At 41.7% G+C, this 17,779-nt stretch overlaps 1 protein-coding gene across 1 annotated transcript in view; it reads right to left on the bottom strand.

Annotated features, from left to right (window-relative positions):
• Nucleotides 1-11,880, bottom strand: part of ERp60 (disulfide-isomerase A3) — a 94,515-nt gene extending 82,635 nt beyond the window's left edge. Inside the window, exon 1 of the mRNA XM_080283281.1 lies at nucleotides 11,713-11,880. Coding sequence (XP_080139407.1) covers nucleotides 11,713-11,849 — 137 coding nt within the window. The 5' untranslated portion in view covers nucleotides 11,850-11,880. The remainder of the gene's footprint in view (nucleotides 1-11,712) is intronic.
• Nucleotides 11,881-17,779: the final 5,899 nt, after the last annotated feature.

Raw genomic sequence — 17,779 nt, 5'->3', positions numbered from 1 at the left:
TTTTGAGACAAAGGATGTTAAAACAACCAGACAATAGTTAGAAGGTTGGGAATGGTCACCCTTCTTTGGGACTGGCTGAATGAGAGCAAACTTCCAGTGTACAAATTGAAAGACAAAGGCGAAACAGTTTACCTAGGCAAGGTGTATGCACAGAAGCACAGTTCTTGAGGACAACAGGAGGGACCCCATCAGGCCCATATGCCTTGGCAGTATTGAGGCGATTAATGGCACAAAATACATCCATTCAGGAAATTTTAATATCAGTCATGAGTAAGTCGAAGGGGGGAAGTGATGGAGGAACAGCACCGGAGTAATCTAGGGTGGAATTGGAGGAGAAAGTCCGAGTGAAGAGTTCTGCATTATCAGTAGCTACAGAGCCATCAGAGTAGAAAAGAGGAGGGAAGGATGATGAAGCAGCAATGGTGTTAGGAAAGTTTTTGGCAAGGTGCCAGAAGGAGCAGGAAGAGTTAGAGCAGGAGAGTTGAGAGCATTTAGTACGGATGAAATTATTTTCAGTAAAGCGAAGAACAAACTTAATTTGATTCAAGGCAGAAAAAAAAAAAAAAAAAAAAAATGTGATTCAGGGGTGGGTTAGCTCTGGTACCTTTTGTAGGCCTTCTTGTTGTGGATAACATTAGAACAAGCATGATTAAACCAAGGCTTTTTTGCATTAGTTAAATGGATATGAGAGAATGTATGCTACCATGCCCATGAGAATAACTTCCATAATGCGCAAGGCAAGCTCAGATGGCTCCTGGCCATGAAAGCGATAATCATTCCGGGGGAAATCAAAGAAGTACTGCTTGAAGGCCTCCCAATCAGCAGCTCCAGTGCCACAATTGACATTTCTTTGGAGGGTCAACAGGCCATACTGGTGCAACAGGACAGGTTAAGGTGAACAAGGTTGTGATCGGAGGAGCCCAACGGAGATGAAAGATTAAGAGTAAGCAGAAGAATTAGTTGTAAGGAAGAGGTCAAGAATGTTGGAACTTTCTTCAAGCTGGTCAGGGATACGGGTAGGGTGCTGTACTAGCGGCTCTAGGTCATCAAAGATAGAAAAGATGTAGGCCTGTCCACCAGGTGGATTTGTGAATGGAGTGAAAAGCCAAAGGTGGTGGTGAACACTGAAATCTACTAGAATGGAGATTTCAGAGAAATGAGAAATGGATAGGTTGTGTTCCATCGTAGAAGATAGTCGAGGAATTTAGTCGAGGAATTTTTCAGTCAGCAGAATTAGGGGATAAGTAAAAAGCGCAGATATATTTAGCCAGGGAATGACAGGAAGTCCAAAGACAAAAAGTTGAGAATTCAGAAGAGTCAAGTTCAGGAACATGAGAGGATAAGTTGTTACGTACGTATATACAACAGCCACCTTTGGCATTGAAATGAGCACTGTATAGAGAAAGTAGGAAGATACAGAAAAGAGTTTGCTATCAGTTGGATCAGAGAGCTAAGTCTCAGTTAAGAAGAGAATGTAAGGTTTAGAGGAAGAGAGGTGGTGCTCAACAGAAAGTTAGAGGAAAGGCAGCAAATGTTGCAGAAATGAAGAAGCGAATCAGACAGTAGTTCCAGGCAGCTTGTTCAGTCATCACCAGGAGAGGGGCAGAAGGTGGGGGCATTTATGGTCCCCCCTCCCCCGTCAGACTCAGAGGCTTGTTATTAAATGCAATTTTATTATTATTATTATTTTTTTTTTTTTTTTTTTTTTTGAAAAGGAAGTGTAATGTGTAATGTGCATGTAGTTTGCTGTTGACAGAGAAACTTGTATTGGAGAGCATGCTGGCCTGCTCTCTGTGTTACTGAAACAATGAGAAAGTTCAGCAAAGGGTACTAGTCCCGAAGGCTGATATAACGGAAGCACCAGCTCTCCCTGTCATCAGCTTTCCATCCACTTTGGGAATACTGCCCTGCTCAACTGGTGCAACTGTCTACTCATTTTTTTTTCCATAATCATCAACCGTAAAGTGTCCACTGCAGGACTGGCTTATCCCAACCCGAAGTGGGGACGATACAGCCTATGTATCTCTACCATGTGACAGGCTGTCTGGTCAAGATTGTATATAGGGTGAAAAGTGCTTGTAAGTGTGACTAATGTCAGAGTGTGTGTATATGTAGTTTGTGAACCAAGTGTAATCAGCCCGTGCAAGCCAACTGGTTGTAAGCATACTTTATAGTATGCAACACTGGTTCAACCACAGCACCCCTTATGTTCGCCAAAGCAGTGCCTGGCTGAATGAACACTCCCAAAGTTTATTACCCTGGCGGGGCGAGAACCCTCGTTTTCCCATGTACAAAAATGCACATTCTACCACTGTACCACAGAGCAATTCATCAATCAAGTACCTACAGTACCTGTCACTCTAAGATACAAGACCCAAAATAGGCCTGATACATTATTTTTTAATGTTGCTCAAACCCAATCTGTGATTAAGCAGACTCATCAACTGCAGATAAGCAACTGCCCCTGTAAAGAATTGCTTTCACATGACCAGGGTTTGTGTATGACTCAATGCTGGATGGCAGAAACATGAGCACTAACTTCGAATATGAGTATCATTTAACTGCAAACTAAACAACGTGATGTGTGCGTCAACTGCTCAGCTTTACAGGATCCTGGAACATTTAGAAATGAGGTGTCATTACTCAGAAAAAAGTACTTGGGTGTGATGAGACCCTACAATTTGCCTCCAAACTGTTCCAGAAAAAATGGCTGGGGGAATATGAAACTGAAGATCTGTCAAAATTGGCCTACCCTGACCTTTGAAGATCTGCTGGACTTCCCTTATGCCGTGTGTAATTACCTCAAATACAAGCAGTTCTATTATATAGAAGGAAATTAAGCCACATAAAAGCTGAGAAACCTACAAGCAGTTCACGGAGGGATGGGTCACTGATCTCATGTGGAAAGTTCCAAGGTCTGGAACCCGTCTACAAAAATACATGCTCGTGCAAAAGTACACTTAGAAGACAAGATTTATCGTGAGTAACGTAACTCGAAAGATTACAAGCTATACCTAACAACTTACATTACGTACAGTACATTTTACAGAAAAACTTAAAGTGCCCCAATGAGATAATGGCAGTGTTTCATTTTATTATCAGAATGCCCACACAACAAAAACATGGGAAAATACAGTATGGAGACTGATAAATTACTGGTAAACGGGGGAAAAAAAAAAAAAATTCTAAACATTCAACTATTTTGAGCCAATTAATGTCATGACTAAACCGTCTAGGAAGAACAATATTCCACAGAGAAACATGCCAGACTACTGGTGCAGAAACTGAATTTTTGCAATTCAGTAGAACCTCCCTACAACTGACTACCAGGGGGTAAGCCTGATCTAGTAAAGCCAATGATCTGTTAATTCCAATGGTCCCCCCTTGATGTGGGATTTCAAGCACATTTAAAAATAAGAACAGTATATTCTACCATTAAGAATGAATTCTATACCCATTTTACACAAACCTGGCCCACAATTTTGCCCTTTAGCAGTTTTTCACATCCTACTCATTGCATTTCATGATTAGTACAGTATTACTATAGTCATATTACAACTGCAATCACAAAGGGAAGGTAATTTCAGGCCAGGTTGGAGTAAAAAGAGTACGAAACATGTACTGCGACCCACTGCACCCAATTTAACCATCACTATTATAGCCAAAGAAAATCGGGTGGCTCCTTAGTGTCCATTAACCCATTAACTGCGCATGGCGGTTATTTGGAGGTGTCTGGTGCGCAGACATAGGGGTAAAAATGAAATTTCCCAAAGACCAAATTTTGTCTTATGAATTGAGAGAACATATGCCAAAGTATATAGCAGCGAAATATTAGCTCAATATTTACCTTGGTAAAGCCATGGATGAACATCGAAGTGTCTGATTCCCTATTGGAATGTATGGTTTTCGTTTTCGTTTTCGGTTTTGAAGGTTCAAACATGCTTGTATGGGTCGGCCTTGGTCACCATGGCACTATATTCGAAATTCATCTGTGCAGCCAGGGCTGTATTGAGCAGTCGCACTCGGAACAGCCCAGGCTGTATAGAGCAGTTAACGGGTTAAATCCAATATCCGGTGCATTCAGGTAGGTTTAATCAAAGGTCTACTATAACTGGATACTTAAAAGATACAGCTGTTTAATGGTGATGGTCCTCAACTTTTTTTCATCTCTTATCTCTTCACATGTTCAGATTTACAATGCCCCTTTAAAGCAAAGGTTTCCACAATCAAAGACTTTACAGCAAGACATTGTCCAGTTACAGTAATCTCAATTATCTGGTATAATTCAGCTAAACCCCCCACTGGATACTGTATTGCAAATGCCAGATACAGCACAGGTACCCAAAACTGGATGCCCATTCGGCACTGAGCCAGATAACATAATCACCTTAAGCTATCCAGTTCGACCCTCTTTCCTAAAAACTTTCCAACAATGTTACCCATGAGTAAAAGATTAAAATCAAGCATAAAATACAATTTAGCATTCATACAGTATGTACAGTACAGTACAGTACATAATCTAATCTTAATCATACTAACCTACCGTTGGCCTAAGACACCCATTACAGTCTGTTAACATAATTATGATCTCGTTGACTGGACACATCAGTGCATCCTTACCTAGCCTAACCAAGAAGTTTTGCCCTCCAATACACCCCATAATTTCAACCACCATGGACTACCACTACTATGCCTAACCTTGAAAGCACCCAGTACCAACCAGGCAAAAACTTCTAACCTAATCAACACTTGAAAAATTGCTGCCCAGCTTACATCACCAAGATGTACTTTTGGTGCAGTCATTAAAAAAATGCACAATGTGAAACTTTTTGAAGTATCATTAGTCACTGACAATAAATAAAAAATATATACCAAAAGTCAGCATGGAGCAATGGCATACCACTCTTCTGATACAAACAACTACAGTCACCCTGAACAGTAAGCCAGTCAAGCAGTTTAATTTGTATGATTTAGTGCAAAATAACTGAACTAGCAATTATCTTACCAAACTTCTTAAGTCAACGTAGTCTTCACATACCATAAGAGCCAAATTTTCTAGCCCTGCGTCCGTCAGTTCATAAAGTTCAGTCACAAATCCCTTTTCACACATTGCACTAAACATGAAAACTTGAGTTTTACTGCTCCCTTGTTACGAACATTTTCAGTTTTCTCTCTAAACATGAGACTCATTTTATCTGACAATGTTACTCTTGTTCATATTAAGCTCCCATATCACACGCCACTTCGTCCAACAATTTTACTTTTTCTTCGGACCCTTTACAAACGAAGCTAAACAAAACAAATAAATGCTTTTCTTGCATTCTTAACACTTTCAGGTTGCTTCTGCACAAATGAAGTTAGTTTGGAACCACGTGCTCAGAGCTGATATGAAATGAACGAGTAAATAAAAACAGGTAACTGCTTCTAAACAACAACAACAACAACAACAACAACTGAGGCAGGCAGTGGCAGGTATGGGACATGGGTCACTGTCGAACCACTTCATCAGTGAACGACAAAAGTAAAACGCATGAATTGTAAAACAAATGCAGCTACCTGTATCTGTTAAACTATTTCCTACATGCACCCACTTACCACTGAGCTTTTCCCACACAATTAAGTGATTAACGTGTTACTGAATAATTAAAGAAGAAACTAAATGCTTGTATTATTGTAAGATCATCGCTTCCATTTGTCTTATATCACAACTATTGTACTGCCGACTGCTTCCCGTTTTTGAACTGGATATTGCCAAATTTTGCCGGATGCTGTTTTAATAGAGCCCCCCCCCCTTTTTTTTTTTGCAAGGAAGAATGAACCAAAGGCCAAGAGCCTGCAAAATTGTTCCCTCCATGAAAAAACAAACAGGATAACAGAGCCAAAATCAAGATCTGTTCATTTTGAGATGCCTGGACACACTACATTTAAAAGACCGGAGATTGTTGACAGTAGGAAATACAGACGGAGGGAGACATTTCCCAAGTTGATCTGTTGCATAAATGAAGGACTGGGAGTAACGGTTAATTCTTGCATTAGACAGTCAGACAGAAAAGGGATGAGTTTGTTGCTAGAGGGGTGCTATGCACCTGCCATTGTGGTGAAGGGATGCAAGCCGACAGTTCAGAGGGGCAGTGACCATTGAAACAGTGATATATGAGATAAAGATGCAACAGTGCAATATGACGGACACTGTGACACATAACCGAGAGGCTACTGTATATATCCGAGCCTATTTATTGCCAAATAACAAATAATACACAGTTTGAGTTCTATGGCTGCAAATGTTTACTGTTTTGCAAATGACAAAGTGGCAGTTTCAGAATAAGCTACACTATTCTTGTGCGACTTGTAGCAAAAACAATTAATTAAAATTTAGCCACAGCAGTGTCACACAAATTCTTTCGTACATCCACTCAATAAACTAAAGTATATGTACAAAATATATAAATGTCTTAAATGCATGCAAAATGGAGAACTAACCATACCCTAACCATGTTTTCTTGGGGACATACAGAACTCGTCAAGGTTAGGTCGTCAAAGCAGTTCACGGCAAATTTTGTGGTAATAATCAATAAAAATTGTGCCTCATGGTACACAATCATTCTGAACAACAGAGTACATGTATAACAGGAAAAAGTCTTTAAGGCCTATGGTTGAGGAACATCCATCCCTTGACAAGAAAACAGGGCCAGTGGAGGTTGGGTGATGCAGGTAATTATTGAAGAATGTAAAAATCCAGCTCTAGCTGTGCCCATGTTAATTCTTTATCATATTTACTGTATTTCTTAAATTAGAACGCAAGAATGAAATAACGGGTAAATGTTCATAAAGTGCATTACAAGAAATCGTCCACAACCTAACCTAACCACACGTTGAGAGGGAATGACCCGCTAAGGTCATGCAAGCTATTCAAGATTGTCAAAATCTGCTATAGTAGTGCCCCACAATAATCATTATCAAATTCAATAAATTAAAGTACATGAGAATGTTCCTACAGCATAAAGGATGGGCATCCGACCAAAACCTAACAACTACGTTTTGACAAGGACACTACCTACCAAGGTTTATCCTAAAGATCTGTACGACAGATTGCCAAACAAAATAACCATGGGCAAGGAATACCCACTCCCCCACTAATACATATTCAGCCATTCATTCAAGCCCAAAACCTGCCTTCATACTGTCCAGTAAGGCAGATAAACACCATTGTAATCATGGGTGAAGTCACATGCATGTCCTATAGGACCGTCCCACACGTTCCATATACTGTACTGCTAATATGTCTACACCTTACTACTGGTAGGACCTGTGCTGTGCAATACATTATCTTATCACGTGGGCCTATATTACAGGCTGAGCATGTGTCGTGAGCAATTCCACTTGACCCAAACCTCTCCCCCACTATTCGACAGGGATGCATTCCATAAAAAGTGGTTGAATAACGAACCAATTTTTCCTCATAAGATTGTTAAGAAATAGGGGGGTTAAGTTCCTGACCTCCTTCAACATTCAAAAAATATTCAATAAAGATGGAAAAAATATCAGTAAATATGAATGGCTGGGAGGAGGAGGAAGGTGAGAAGACAGGAAGAAATCAGTAGGATAGAAGTTGTGGAAGCAATGAAGAAAGTTAAATCGGGGAAAGCCCCAGGAATTGATGGAGTGTGTGGTGAAATGCTGAAGCATGGGGGAGAGATAGTAGTAGAATGGATGTGGAAGATGTGCAGATTGGCCTGGGAGGAAGGATTGGAAGTCAGGTATAATTATTCCCTTGTACAAAGGAAATGGGGAAAAAGAAGTGTGTGGTAATCATAAGGGCATTTGTCTTCTTAGTATAACAGGAAAAGTGTATGGTAGGATACTTATTGACAGAGTTAGAGAAAGAACAGAGAAAGTAGTTGGAGAAGAACAGGGAGGCTTTAGGAAGGGAAGAGGTTGTGTAGATTAGATATTCATTCTTAGATCTTTAGTGGAAAAGTTTCTACAGAAGGGAAAGAAGTTGTATGCGGCTTTCATGGATTTGGAGAAAGCATATGACAGGGTGGATAGACAAGGATTGTGGAAAGTGTTAAGAATATATGGAGTAGATGGGAAGTTGCTGAATGCTGTGAGGAGTATGTACGATGGTGCGAAGGCTGCAGTGCGTGTGGATGGTGAACTAAGTGAATTTTTCTCTTTGAAAGTTGGGTTGAAACGGATGTGTCATGTCTCCATGGCTGTTCAATCTGTACATGGATGGGATAATAAAAGAGGTACAAGGTAGGGTAGTGGATGTTGGAGTGGCCCTGGTGAGAGAGGACAGTGTTTGGAAACTCCTGTACTGTTGTTTGCAGATGATACTGTGTTGTTGAGTGAAGACGAAGGGGAGCTGCAAGGCTTGATGGATGAGTTTGGGAGTGTGTGTAAGAAACTGAATCTAAAGGTGAATGTAGGGAAGAGTAAAGTGATGGTCTTTGAGAGAGGTGAAGTCAGTGAATGTACAGCGAGGTTGGATGGCGAGGAATTGGAAAATGTGAGTACGTTTAAGTACTTGGGTAGTGTGATGAGTAAGGATGGAGGTTTGGAGGGTGAAGTGCTTGAAAGGATACAGCAGGGAAGAGAGGTCGCTGGTTCTTTGAAAGCAGTGATAAGAAACAGGGAAGTGAGCATGGAAGTGAAAAAGTTACTACATGACAGTATTGTGATACCAACTCTAACGTATGGAAGTGAAGCTTGGACGTTGTTGGAAGGACAAAAGTCGAGAGTGAGAGCAGTGGAAATGAGTTATTTAAGAGGAGCCTGTGGAGCCACATGGAGAGACAGGCTGATGAATGAGGATATAAAGGAGCGTTGTGGTGTGGATGTGCATGTGATAGGAAGCGTTATGAGGAACACACTGAGGTGGTTTGGCCATGTGGAGAGGATGGAGGGTGAAAGACTGACAAAGAGAGTATGTGAGTGAGGTGGAGGGGGGAAGAGGGAGGGGGAGGCCGAGGATGAGATGGAGGGATGGGGTGGAGAGGTATATGAGAGAGGGGGGTGTGAGTTGGGAGCAAGGCAGTGAAATGGCAGGGGACAGGGCGACTTGGAGGCGATGTTTGCGGCCACCCCAAACGGGATAGAGGCGTCTGGCAATAGATAGATAGATAGAAAACTAATTAAGTTATCTCCCTCTCATGGTACCTACGTTACAGTAAGGTTAGGCAGGTCTGGTTATCATCCACTTAATGTAGTGCTACCTACTTCTTTCACCATTCCTTTTCTCTATCTGTCCTCTTTTCCAATTTCTCTCATCTTTCTTGTTACTTTTTACCTTTTCCTTTTCAGGTGGCTTTACATTGAGTGAGAAGCCTAACTTTCTTGTAAGCCAGGAAATCATTTACTTCACTGGGTGGTAGCCACATAACCAACCCATACATGTTCCCTACGTGTCAATAAGTGGGTGGTGGAGGGTTTATGCCTCTTCCTGTAAAACTCAAACGGCCACCCCTTAAAGGATTATGGCATCTGGCTAAAGATAAATAGGTCTGGTTAGGTTAGGCTAACTCCCTGATATTGCATTTACTGTACATTAAATTAGGTTATTATTACAGCAGCTACATTAAATTTCAGTAGAGGTCTGATTATATTTAATTAAATCCTTGTCAAATAAGTTAAAGTTGCATTAAGTACCACAGGTCTGGACAGTCAGGTTAAGTTTTCTGTCCCTGGTATGGAATCTACGTTTAATATTGCAGGTTCTGTCAGGATTGGTTGGGTTATGTAAAGTTATGTCAGCTTAGGTTAGCTGCTGGTTCTTCCACAGGACTAACCCATTCTAGTGTTGTGTAATCATCTAGGAGTTCTGCTGTACACAAAAGCTAGAATTAAGAATACCAGAACAGTGAAGGAGATAATTTAGAATGATGAATATCTCAAGTATATTTCCAGGGGTAACTAGTAGCACTGATTGGAACTACAGCTATTCATCAAGGCACCTGAAGAGAATAAACATGTTGGCATTAAAAAAAAAAAAACTCCGTGTCATAGCAGTTTACTAGTCCATCACAGAAAAAAGGGGAAAGGTTCTGTTGGGCTGGGAATATTTCTTTCCCTCTTCATGTTGCCACTGGTTTAACTGTTGATCTAGTTGTGTTCTTTCCAATATTACAGTAGCTAGTGGACACAAACATCGTTTTTACACGATGCCAAACAGCTGACGATAGAGGGCTTTATGACTGGCTAATTGTGCCAAAGATGCTTTTGTAGCTAACAGCCACATCAGGTGGGCCAAATTTATGAACAGGGGTAAGGAGCCATTAAAAACTTTAGTGAATACCAAACTGCAGTTTGTTATGGTGTTTTAATAATGTGTACCATACAGGATCTAAGTTAGGTACCAAAGCTTATGAACAGAATCCAGCCCCTGGCCATTTTTTTTCTTTTTTCTTTTTTTAAAGACCATGTGGGGTGAGGAGTGGGTCCCAATGGGTAGGATAGATTGAGAACTGTGGGTGAAGCAGGGTGTCATTACTACACCCTTGACAGTCAGACTGTCACTGCAGTAGTGGCAGCACTGGCAGATGACAAGTCCTACTCAGTGCGAGTGCAGAAAAGGGTAGAGTTAAAAAGAAGGTGATGGGGCAGGGTGGGACTTGAACACAGACTGGCACTGCATGAGGATGAGGCATGGAAGAGGTAATACACCTGCAAAGCCTACCCATTAACAAGTTTAATGACAATGTTTACAGCAATAATCAAACTACCTATATTTTTGTTCTTGATATCTTCAGGTGATGTTATTCAACTTCGGGAAGGTACTGATTATGAAGAGGCTAATGGAGTTTAACTGTCACTACCTAAAAGTACAGGTACGTTACTGGTACTATTTTGTCTTACGTCCAATACAAAATAAAATCTAGATTCATCAAAAGGTTAGGCAAATGAAACCGAGATAGTGGGGGAAAAAAAAAAATGCTAATAGGTTGTAAACAATTCATTTTAACAATCTTTACGGTACTTTGCACATTCAGAAGGGAGAAAAATGAAGGAAATAATATCTAGGGGCTGCAATCTGTTTTAAGATATCAGATCAAAATAATGACTAAGTTTTATATCCATGTCCTGGTAAAGGCCAAAGAATGCCCAGGTTAAAAAAGGATGTGGCTTTCCCATCTTTGATCCCGTTCGGTTTTGTGTGATATCTAAACAATAACAAGGACCGCATACAATATTAAGAGATGCAACTTATGTTTAATCTTAAACTGTCTAACTACAGTAGAATTCAGTTTTCTGCACATGTTACACTTCTCAATGTTTCATTATATCCAGTGAAATTATAGCTCAAAGTGTCACGAGCCTTGTTACTCCAAACGCTAATAACTGCACACCTCATACGGCACAAACCTCAAGCTCAAACTGCATTCAGTTAATGCAACTAATCCTCAACGATGTCATATGCTGCAAATATCCAGGCAGTCATGCATCCCCTCTTACTAGAGACAAAAAATTATCAAAACCTGGTAGAAATCTTAAGGAACAAACTAGAAAATTGTCCTCCGAAAGGATGTTTACACTTAACTTTGTCCTTTTTACCACCCGAACGTATTCGTACAAATCCCTTCAGAGGTTTTCGTTGCCAATTACGGCTCCAGCCAACATTCATTAACTACTCCAAAGTTCCTTAATATGAAGAGACTATAAACGCAGCTTGAGAAGCAAAACACCTACACAAACATTCGTGATATAACTTACCAGGGGGCGTAAAACATTACTAAAACTGTTTCATGACTCCCAACTTTCTGGTCAAAATCACTGTCCTCGTACTCTGGGACATCATCGGCTAAAACTGCAGCCACCAGGGCCAAAAGGACTAGCAATCTTGAAGTCATTTTCCCAGGTGTACGTCCCTCCCTCTCCGCTTCAGTACGTCGACTGTTTAAATGCCGGCCTAGGATGGCGAGCCAGAGTTGGAGATGCCGGTGCATTTATAAAAGATCCATATTTCATTACTTAAACGGGCATTCTTTAACAATATACTAAATTGCAAAGACATATAATCAGTTGTTCGTTACATGCATATAAGGTTATTTAAAAACGAACATGGAAGCAATGAGAGATTAATTATTTTCTGCCAAATTCTACAGTAATCATCCAGCTATCTCTCTGTGGTGGCCGGCCACCATTGGTTTCGCTCGTGCCACGCCAGCCACTCACGGCTTTACACTTAGTTTGGCGCCAACACCGCCACATTCAAAGTATTTTTATTAGGAACACCTGTGTATACACGTAAATCAATCATTGTATAGAAGAACACATGTGATCCCCAGTAAACCATAAATAATCAGAGAATGATGTATCTGCAAAACGACTAAGATCTCGTGTCTGCATAGCTTACAAGCATTATGTACATACAGCGTTAAAGTCGATGAAGGTGTATGCGGACCACTCTTCATATCATATCATAATGATATAGGATGTTACAAACACTGCAGCATTCAGTATACTTCACTTCCGTTCATTGTCCTAGAGTAACTTATACCGATATAATCGGTGGCGTATGCCTCTCTATCTCCACCTCGTTATTACAAACACCGCAGAGCAGGATGTTATTTGAGATTAGTGTTTAGAATAAACCACTCCTCGGTATTCATGGCTATGGTGCATGAAACACTTTTTCATAAACTTGGCCTATACGCTACTCTAAGCAGCACTTCATTATAACACTATCTTTGGTATTAAGTACAGGGATAAGGTTACAAAATTAATATTTCTGCCTAGTAAGTAAAATCATGAAGTGGCGGCTGAAAGTTTAAATGAAAAGTAACTTAAAACATAAGAATATACCGTAGATATAAGCTTTATTTGAGACAGTAGAAGCACATTCTTACCAGATCATTTCTTGTTCCTGGTCTACTGACTATGTTCAGGAACACCTGCAAAAATATCAGCAAGAGTTGTTAACCCAGGCCGGTATGTCTGGCCAAGCAGACCCGTCAACCTCAGGTAAGCAGCTGCTTCTACGGGCCCGTTATGCAGGTACAGTACAGTACGTACCTGTACAACGTGCAGGGAACCAGCACCCTAGTAGTATACAGAACCTTGAGTGCCAGCGTGGGACCTTATCCCTACAAGGTGCCTAGAAATATGAGGGTTGGCTCCTGGGTGGACACTGCATTTGCTCCACCCAGGATGCACAGTGCCAGTATGTACTGTATGTGTAGGTTCCTCGTCAGCGCCTCTACAAGATGAATATAAGCAAGGCACCGGATGTGGGGTCCTCAGGGTAATTTTTTTTTTTTTTTTCCAAGGTAGGAGAAAATGCAGAATTGTTCTTTCCATGGAAGAAGAAAAATCAGAATCCGTTCATTTCACTATGTCTGGACACTATCTATCTATCTATCTATTGCCAGATGCCATAATCCCGTAAGGGATGGCCATTTGACTCTAAGTTATTTGTTTTACGGAGAGGGGCACTACACCTACACCAACCCACTTGTTGACACGTAGGAAGCATGTATGGTTTGGTTATATGGTTACCACCAAGCGTTGTAAATGGTTTCTTGGCTTACAGGAAACCATTTGGCTTGTCACTCAATGTAAAGCCACCTGTAAAGGAAAGAAAAGTGACAGGAAAGATGGGAGATATAGGAAGAGAGGAGGGCAGGCACAGAAAAAGAAGGATAAAAGCTAAGGAAGAAGTAGGCTGCACTACAGTACATCAAGTAAGTGGATGATGGTTGCCACCACACATTGCGCATAAAAGACTGGAGGTCATAGGCAGAAGAAAATGCTGAGAGAGGAAGACAGTTCCAGAGTTGACCAGTTGCATACATGAAGTGGGGATGGAGTATGGCCCCAGAAATGTTGGATGTGTAACCTTTACCCTTTCACTATAATGATGCATATAGTTTATTCTTCAAATATCCCCAGATCCTTTAGCTCAGTTTGGAATACTGCACAGAAATGGCTTTCTCGAAACTGTGGCGTTACATATAAAACTCATTTACATTTTAATAAACTTAAGAGTTCTTTCCTAGGATGAATAAAATAGTCTGACGGTGGTCTTATTTAACTAATAGATCATAGAACTGAAGGGGTTAAGAAAACAATTCACGTAAACCATTGTGGCCACCAAAGCTAATCTTTCAGTGTAAACAAAATGAGTCGAACAACAGGTTCTGCTACCATGAGCAGAATTAACATTTGCTTAGCCCAATGATTACTGAGAAACAGGATGTTCAATGAAGGAGCAAAAAAAAAAAAAAGGGGTGGGGGTGGAGAAAGTGGAGAGAATAGACTGGAATATTTGTAGATGGTGAGGTAGGTCAGGACAAACTGTGCAACTTGCAAAGACAGGTGTGTATGAAGCATGGCTTCAGCAGTGAGAAAATCACCTAGAATTTCTCACGAGAGATCATTTCATTTCATTTAATTTTTGAAGGCTGCAACATGCATGCGTTGGTCTTAGTCACCTGATGGCGGCTTTCCGTGCTGTTCTATCTCTGGCAGCTTCCCTGTTCAGTCCCTTATCCCTGAGGTCACACTCAGTGACCTCGTCCCAGGTCTTCTGTGGTCTACCTCACTTCCCTACCCCTAACATTAACACTTCTCACTTTCTGCACCCAGTTATCATCCCCCATCCTCTCCGCATGCCCAAACCACCTCAATCTACCTCTCTATCACAACGCCAACACACTCCAGTCCCATCCTACCTCTCAACTCTTCCATCGTAAACCTAGCCCCCCCCCCCCAGGTCTCACACTGAGGGACACATTGCACATCCACCTAATCATTGCCTTATCTGTATGTCTGAGCCTGTGAATATCCTCTTCCTTTACTGTCCAGGGGTCATTACCATACAGCATTACACTCCTAACACATGCCACACACAAAGATCCCTTAGCATGGAAGGAGAGCCCTCCCAGTGTCAGGAGAGGCAATGGCTCCCTGAACTTCTTCCAACCACTCCTCACTCTAGCCACAGAGCTAGCTCCAGTCCCACCTCCAGCATAGCACATGTCTCCCAAATAACTAAACTCTTCCACACACTGAAGAGACTCACGAACAAGTTCAGTCCTTTCATGCCTGGCAATCTCTACATGCTTTCTCCGAGACACGACACACATGAAATCATCATTGTCTTGCAGTCTACCTCTAATACCACTACAGCTCTCATGCACCCACTTATCACAAACACTGCACAAGATGGAATTACTTCCCACACCCTTGTGGCAAATCGTACCTGGGCACTCATCCTCATCTTTGACAGCACTGCCACCAGCCCTAGATACCATCACTTTTGTTTTTCTTCATTTACTGTCAAGCCCTTGTGCCCCATACCATCTCTCCACTTCCTAAATTTTTCCTCCAGCTCCTTTTCCTTCTCCGCAGTCAACACCAAATCATCAGCATACAACATCTCCCATGGGAGTCCATTTCTGAAGTCACGTGAGAGGGCTTCAGGTACCACAATAAACAACAGTGGGCTCAAAATTGCCCCCTGGTGCACACCAATATTCATGGAAAACTCATCACTCAAATCTTCATTCACCCTTACCTGGGTGCGATCACTCACATATATGGCCATATAACCATCCTAACCAGCCACTTCTCGATCCCAAGCTTTCTCATTGCCCATTTCACCACCTCTCTAGGGACTCTGTCAAAAGTCTTTTCCTAATCAAGAAAAAAAAAAAGTACAGTTCTCGTTTCTTTCCTTTATATTTTTCCTGAAGCTGTTAGACAATGAATATGGCATCAGTGGTCCCTCTGCCTGGCATAAACCCAAACTGCATCTCATCAATAGTCATTCTTTCTCTGATCATATCTTCTAGAACTCTCACCATTACCTTTATTATCTGGTCCAAAAGCTTTTTGCCTCTATAATTTCCTCTTTCCAGGGCATCACCCTTCCCCTTGTACACATTTACAGTTACACTCTTCAGCCAATCACTTGGGACAACACACTCCTATATACAATAATCGTATTTATCAGGTCAGTGACTGACCCCACTCCTGTATCTCCTGAGGCTTTTAACATTTCAGCACTCAAAACTCAGGCACACTTGCTGCCTTCCCCACCTGCATCCTGCTCACAGTAGCAGTGTCAATCAAAGGCCAAGGGTCAGACACTGCATCTTTTGGCTCCAAACCTTCCCTGTCCCAGTTAAACTCCTCACTCAACAACCGGTTGTAATGCTGTCTCCAGGCATCTTTAATATTCCCACTGTTCACCACTGCCTTTCCTTCATTATTCTTCACACACTGCTCACCTATGACATCCCTACCCCATGTCAGCAAAAAATCAGGTATAAACTGATTGTTTACATTATGCCTGCACATTGTTAAATCTAATCTAACCAAACCATAGACTAACCACCATCCAACCATTAGCTTAAGATTTGTTAACCACGGTCGAACAGTTAGCTTAAGGTTTTCTGGTGTGTGGGCACTCATTTTCTACCTCCTTTCCCATTTCATTAATTACTCACCCGGGGATCAGAATAGCTCAGTGGTAGCACCCACGCTTCACAACAGTAGGGTTGGCAGTTTGAGCTTGCACCAGGGTAGCGTATTTCTGGTGAGAGATATAGCAGTCTCTCCAAGGATCTCTCCTTGCCCAGAAGAGCTGTATGGTCCATTGGTCCTAGCTCAGGGGATTCACCCTCAATTACTCACTCACATTCATTCACACACTCACTCAGTGCCCAGTTTCTTATTCACATATTCACTCAATAACCCCACTCACTCACAAGTTCACTAACTCATTCCTGACTCACTCCCTACTCACTGATTCACATACTCCCCATTCATCATTTATTCACTCACTCAGTCCTCACACACACACACGCACGCACGCACTCACTCTCTCTCTCACACACACACACACACACGCATGCACGCACGCACGCACTCACTCTCTCTCTCTCTCACACACACACACACACACACACACACACACACACACACACACACACACACACACACACACACACACACACACACACACACACACACACACACACACACACACTTACAGCTTTGCACCATTTAAAAGTGTGGGCTGACCTAATTAAATTTTGCCCAGGCCAATCTAATGAACCAGTCTGTTTCTGCTCCATTTGCTTTCCTTTCTCAGTGACTTTCCCTCTTTTCTTCCTTCCCTCTTTTTCTCTTCATCCTTGAGTGATCCTCAATTCTTTTCCTTTCTCCCTTCCATTCCCTTCTTCCCTCTTGTTCCCTCCCTTCTCTTCTCCCTGCCATTCCTTTCTTCCCTCTTGTTCCCTCCTTTCTCTTCTCCCTTCCATTCCCTTCTTCCCTCTTCTTCTCTCCCTTCTTTTCATCCCTGTGTTCATCTCTTAATTCCTTTTTTCTCCTCATTGTCTTTTCCTTTCCCTCTTTTCTGTACCACCTCAAATTCCATTCCTTCCTCTCTCAGTACCAAAGCCTCCCTTTTCTTCCTATTTTAGCACCTCTCTCTTCATGATTCAATACATCTTTACTTTCCTTCCTTCCTCAGTGCCCATCATTTACCCCTTTTTCTGTAATGGACCTCTTCTCTTGCGAGATACATTTCCTTTTCACTCCTTTCCTCTCACAAGAGTCTCTTATCTCTCATTCCCTTGCTTTCCCCTTCCTTCCCCAGTGTTCTCTCCTTCCCTTTCTCTTCTGTTCCTCTCAGTGTCCTCTCCCTCCCTTTCCTCCCTTTTCTTTCTCTTTATACAGTATATAGCCTGAATTTTGAATCCAACAGCCAATCTTTTAATTCATTATATCTGTACACACACACACACACACACACACACACACACACACACAC

Source organism: Coenobita brevimanus, chromosome 97 (genome assembly GCF_032717465.1).
Source record: "Coenobita brevimanus isolate Jiangsu-jjx chromosome 97, ASM3271746v2, whole genome shotgun sequence".
NCBI lineage: Eukaryota > Metazoa > Arthropoda > Malacostraca > Decapoda > Coenobitidae > Coenobita > Coenobita brevimanus.
This window is presented reverse-complemented; position numbering and strand designations above follow the sequence as displayed.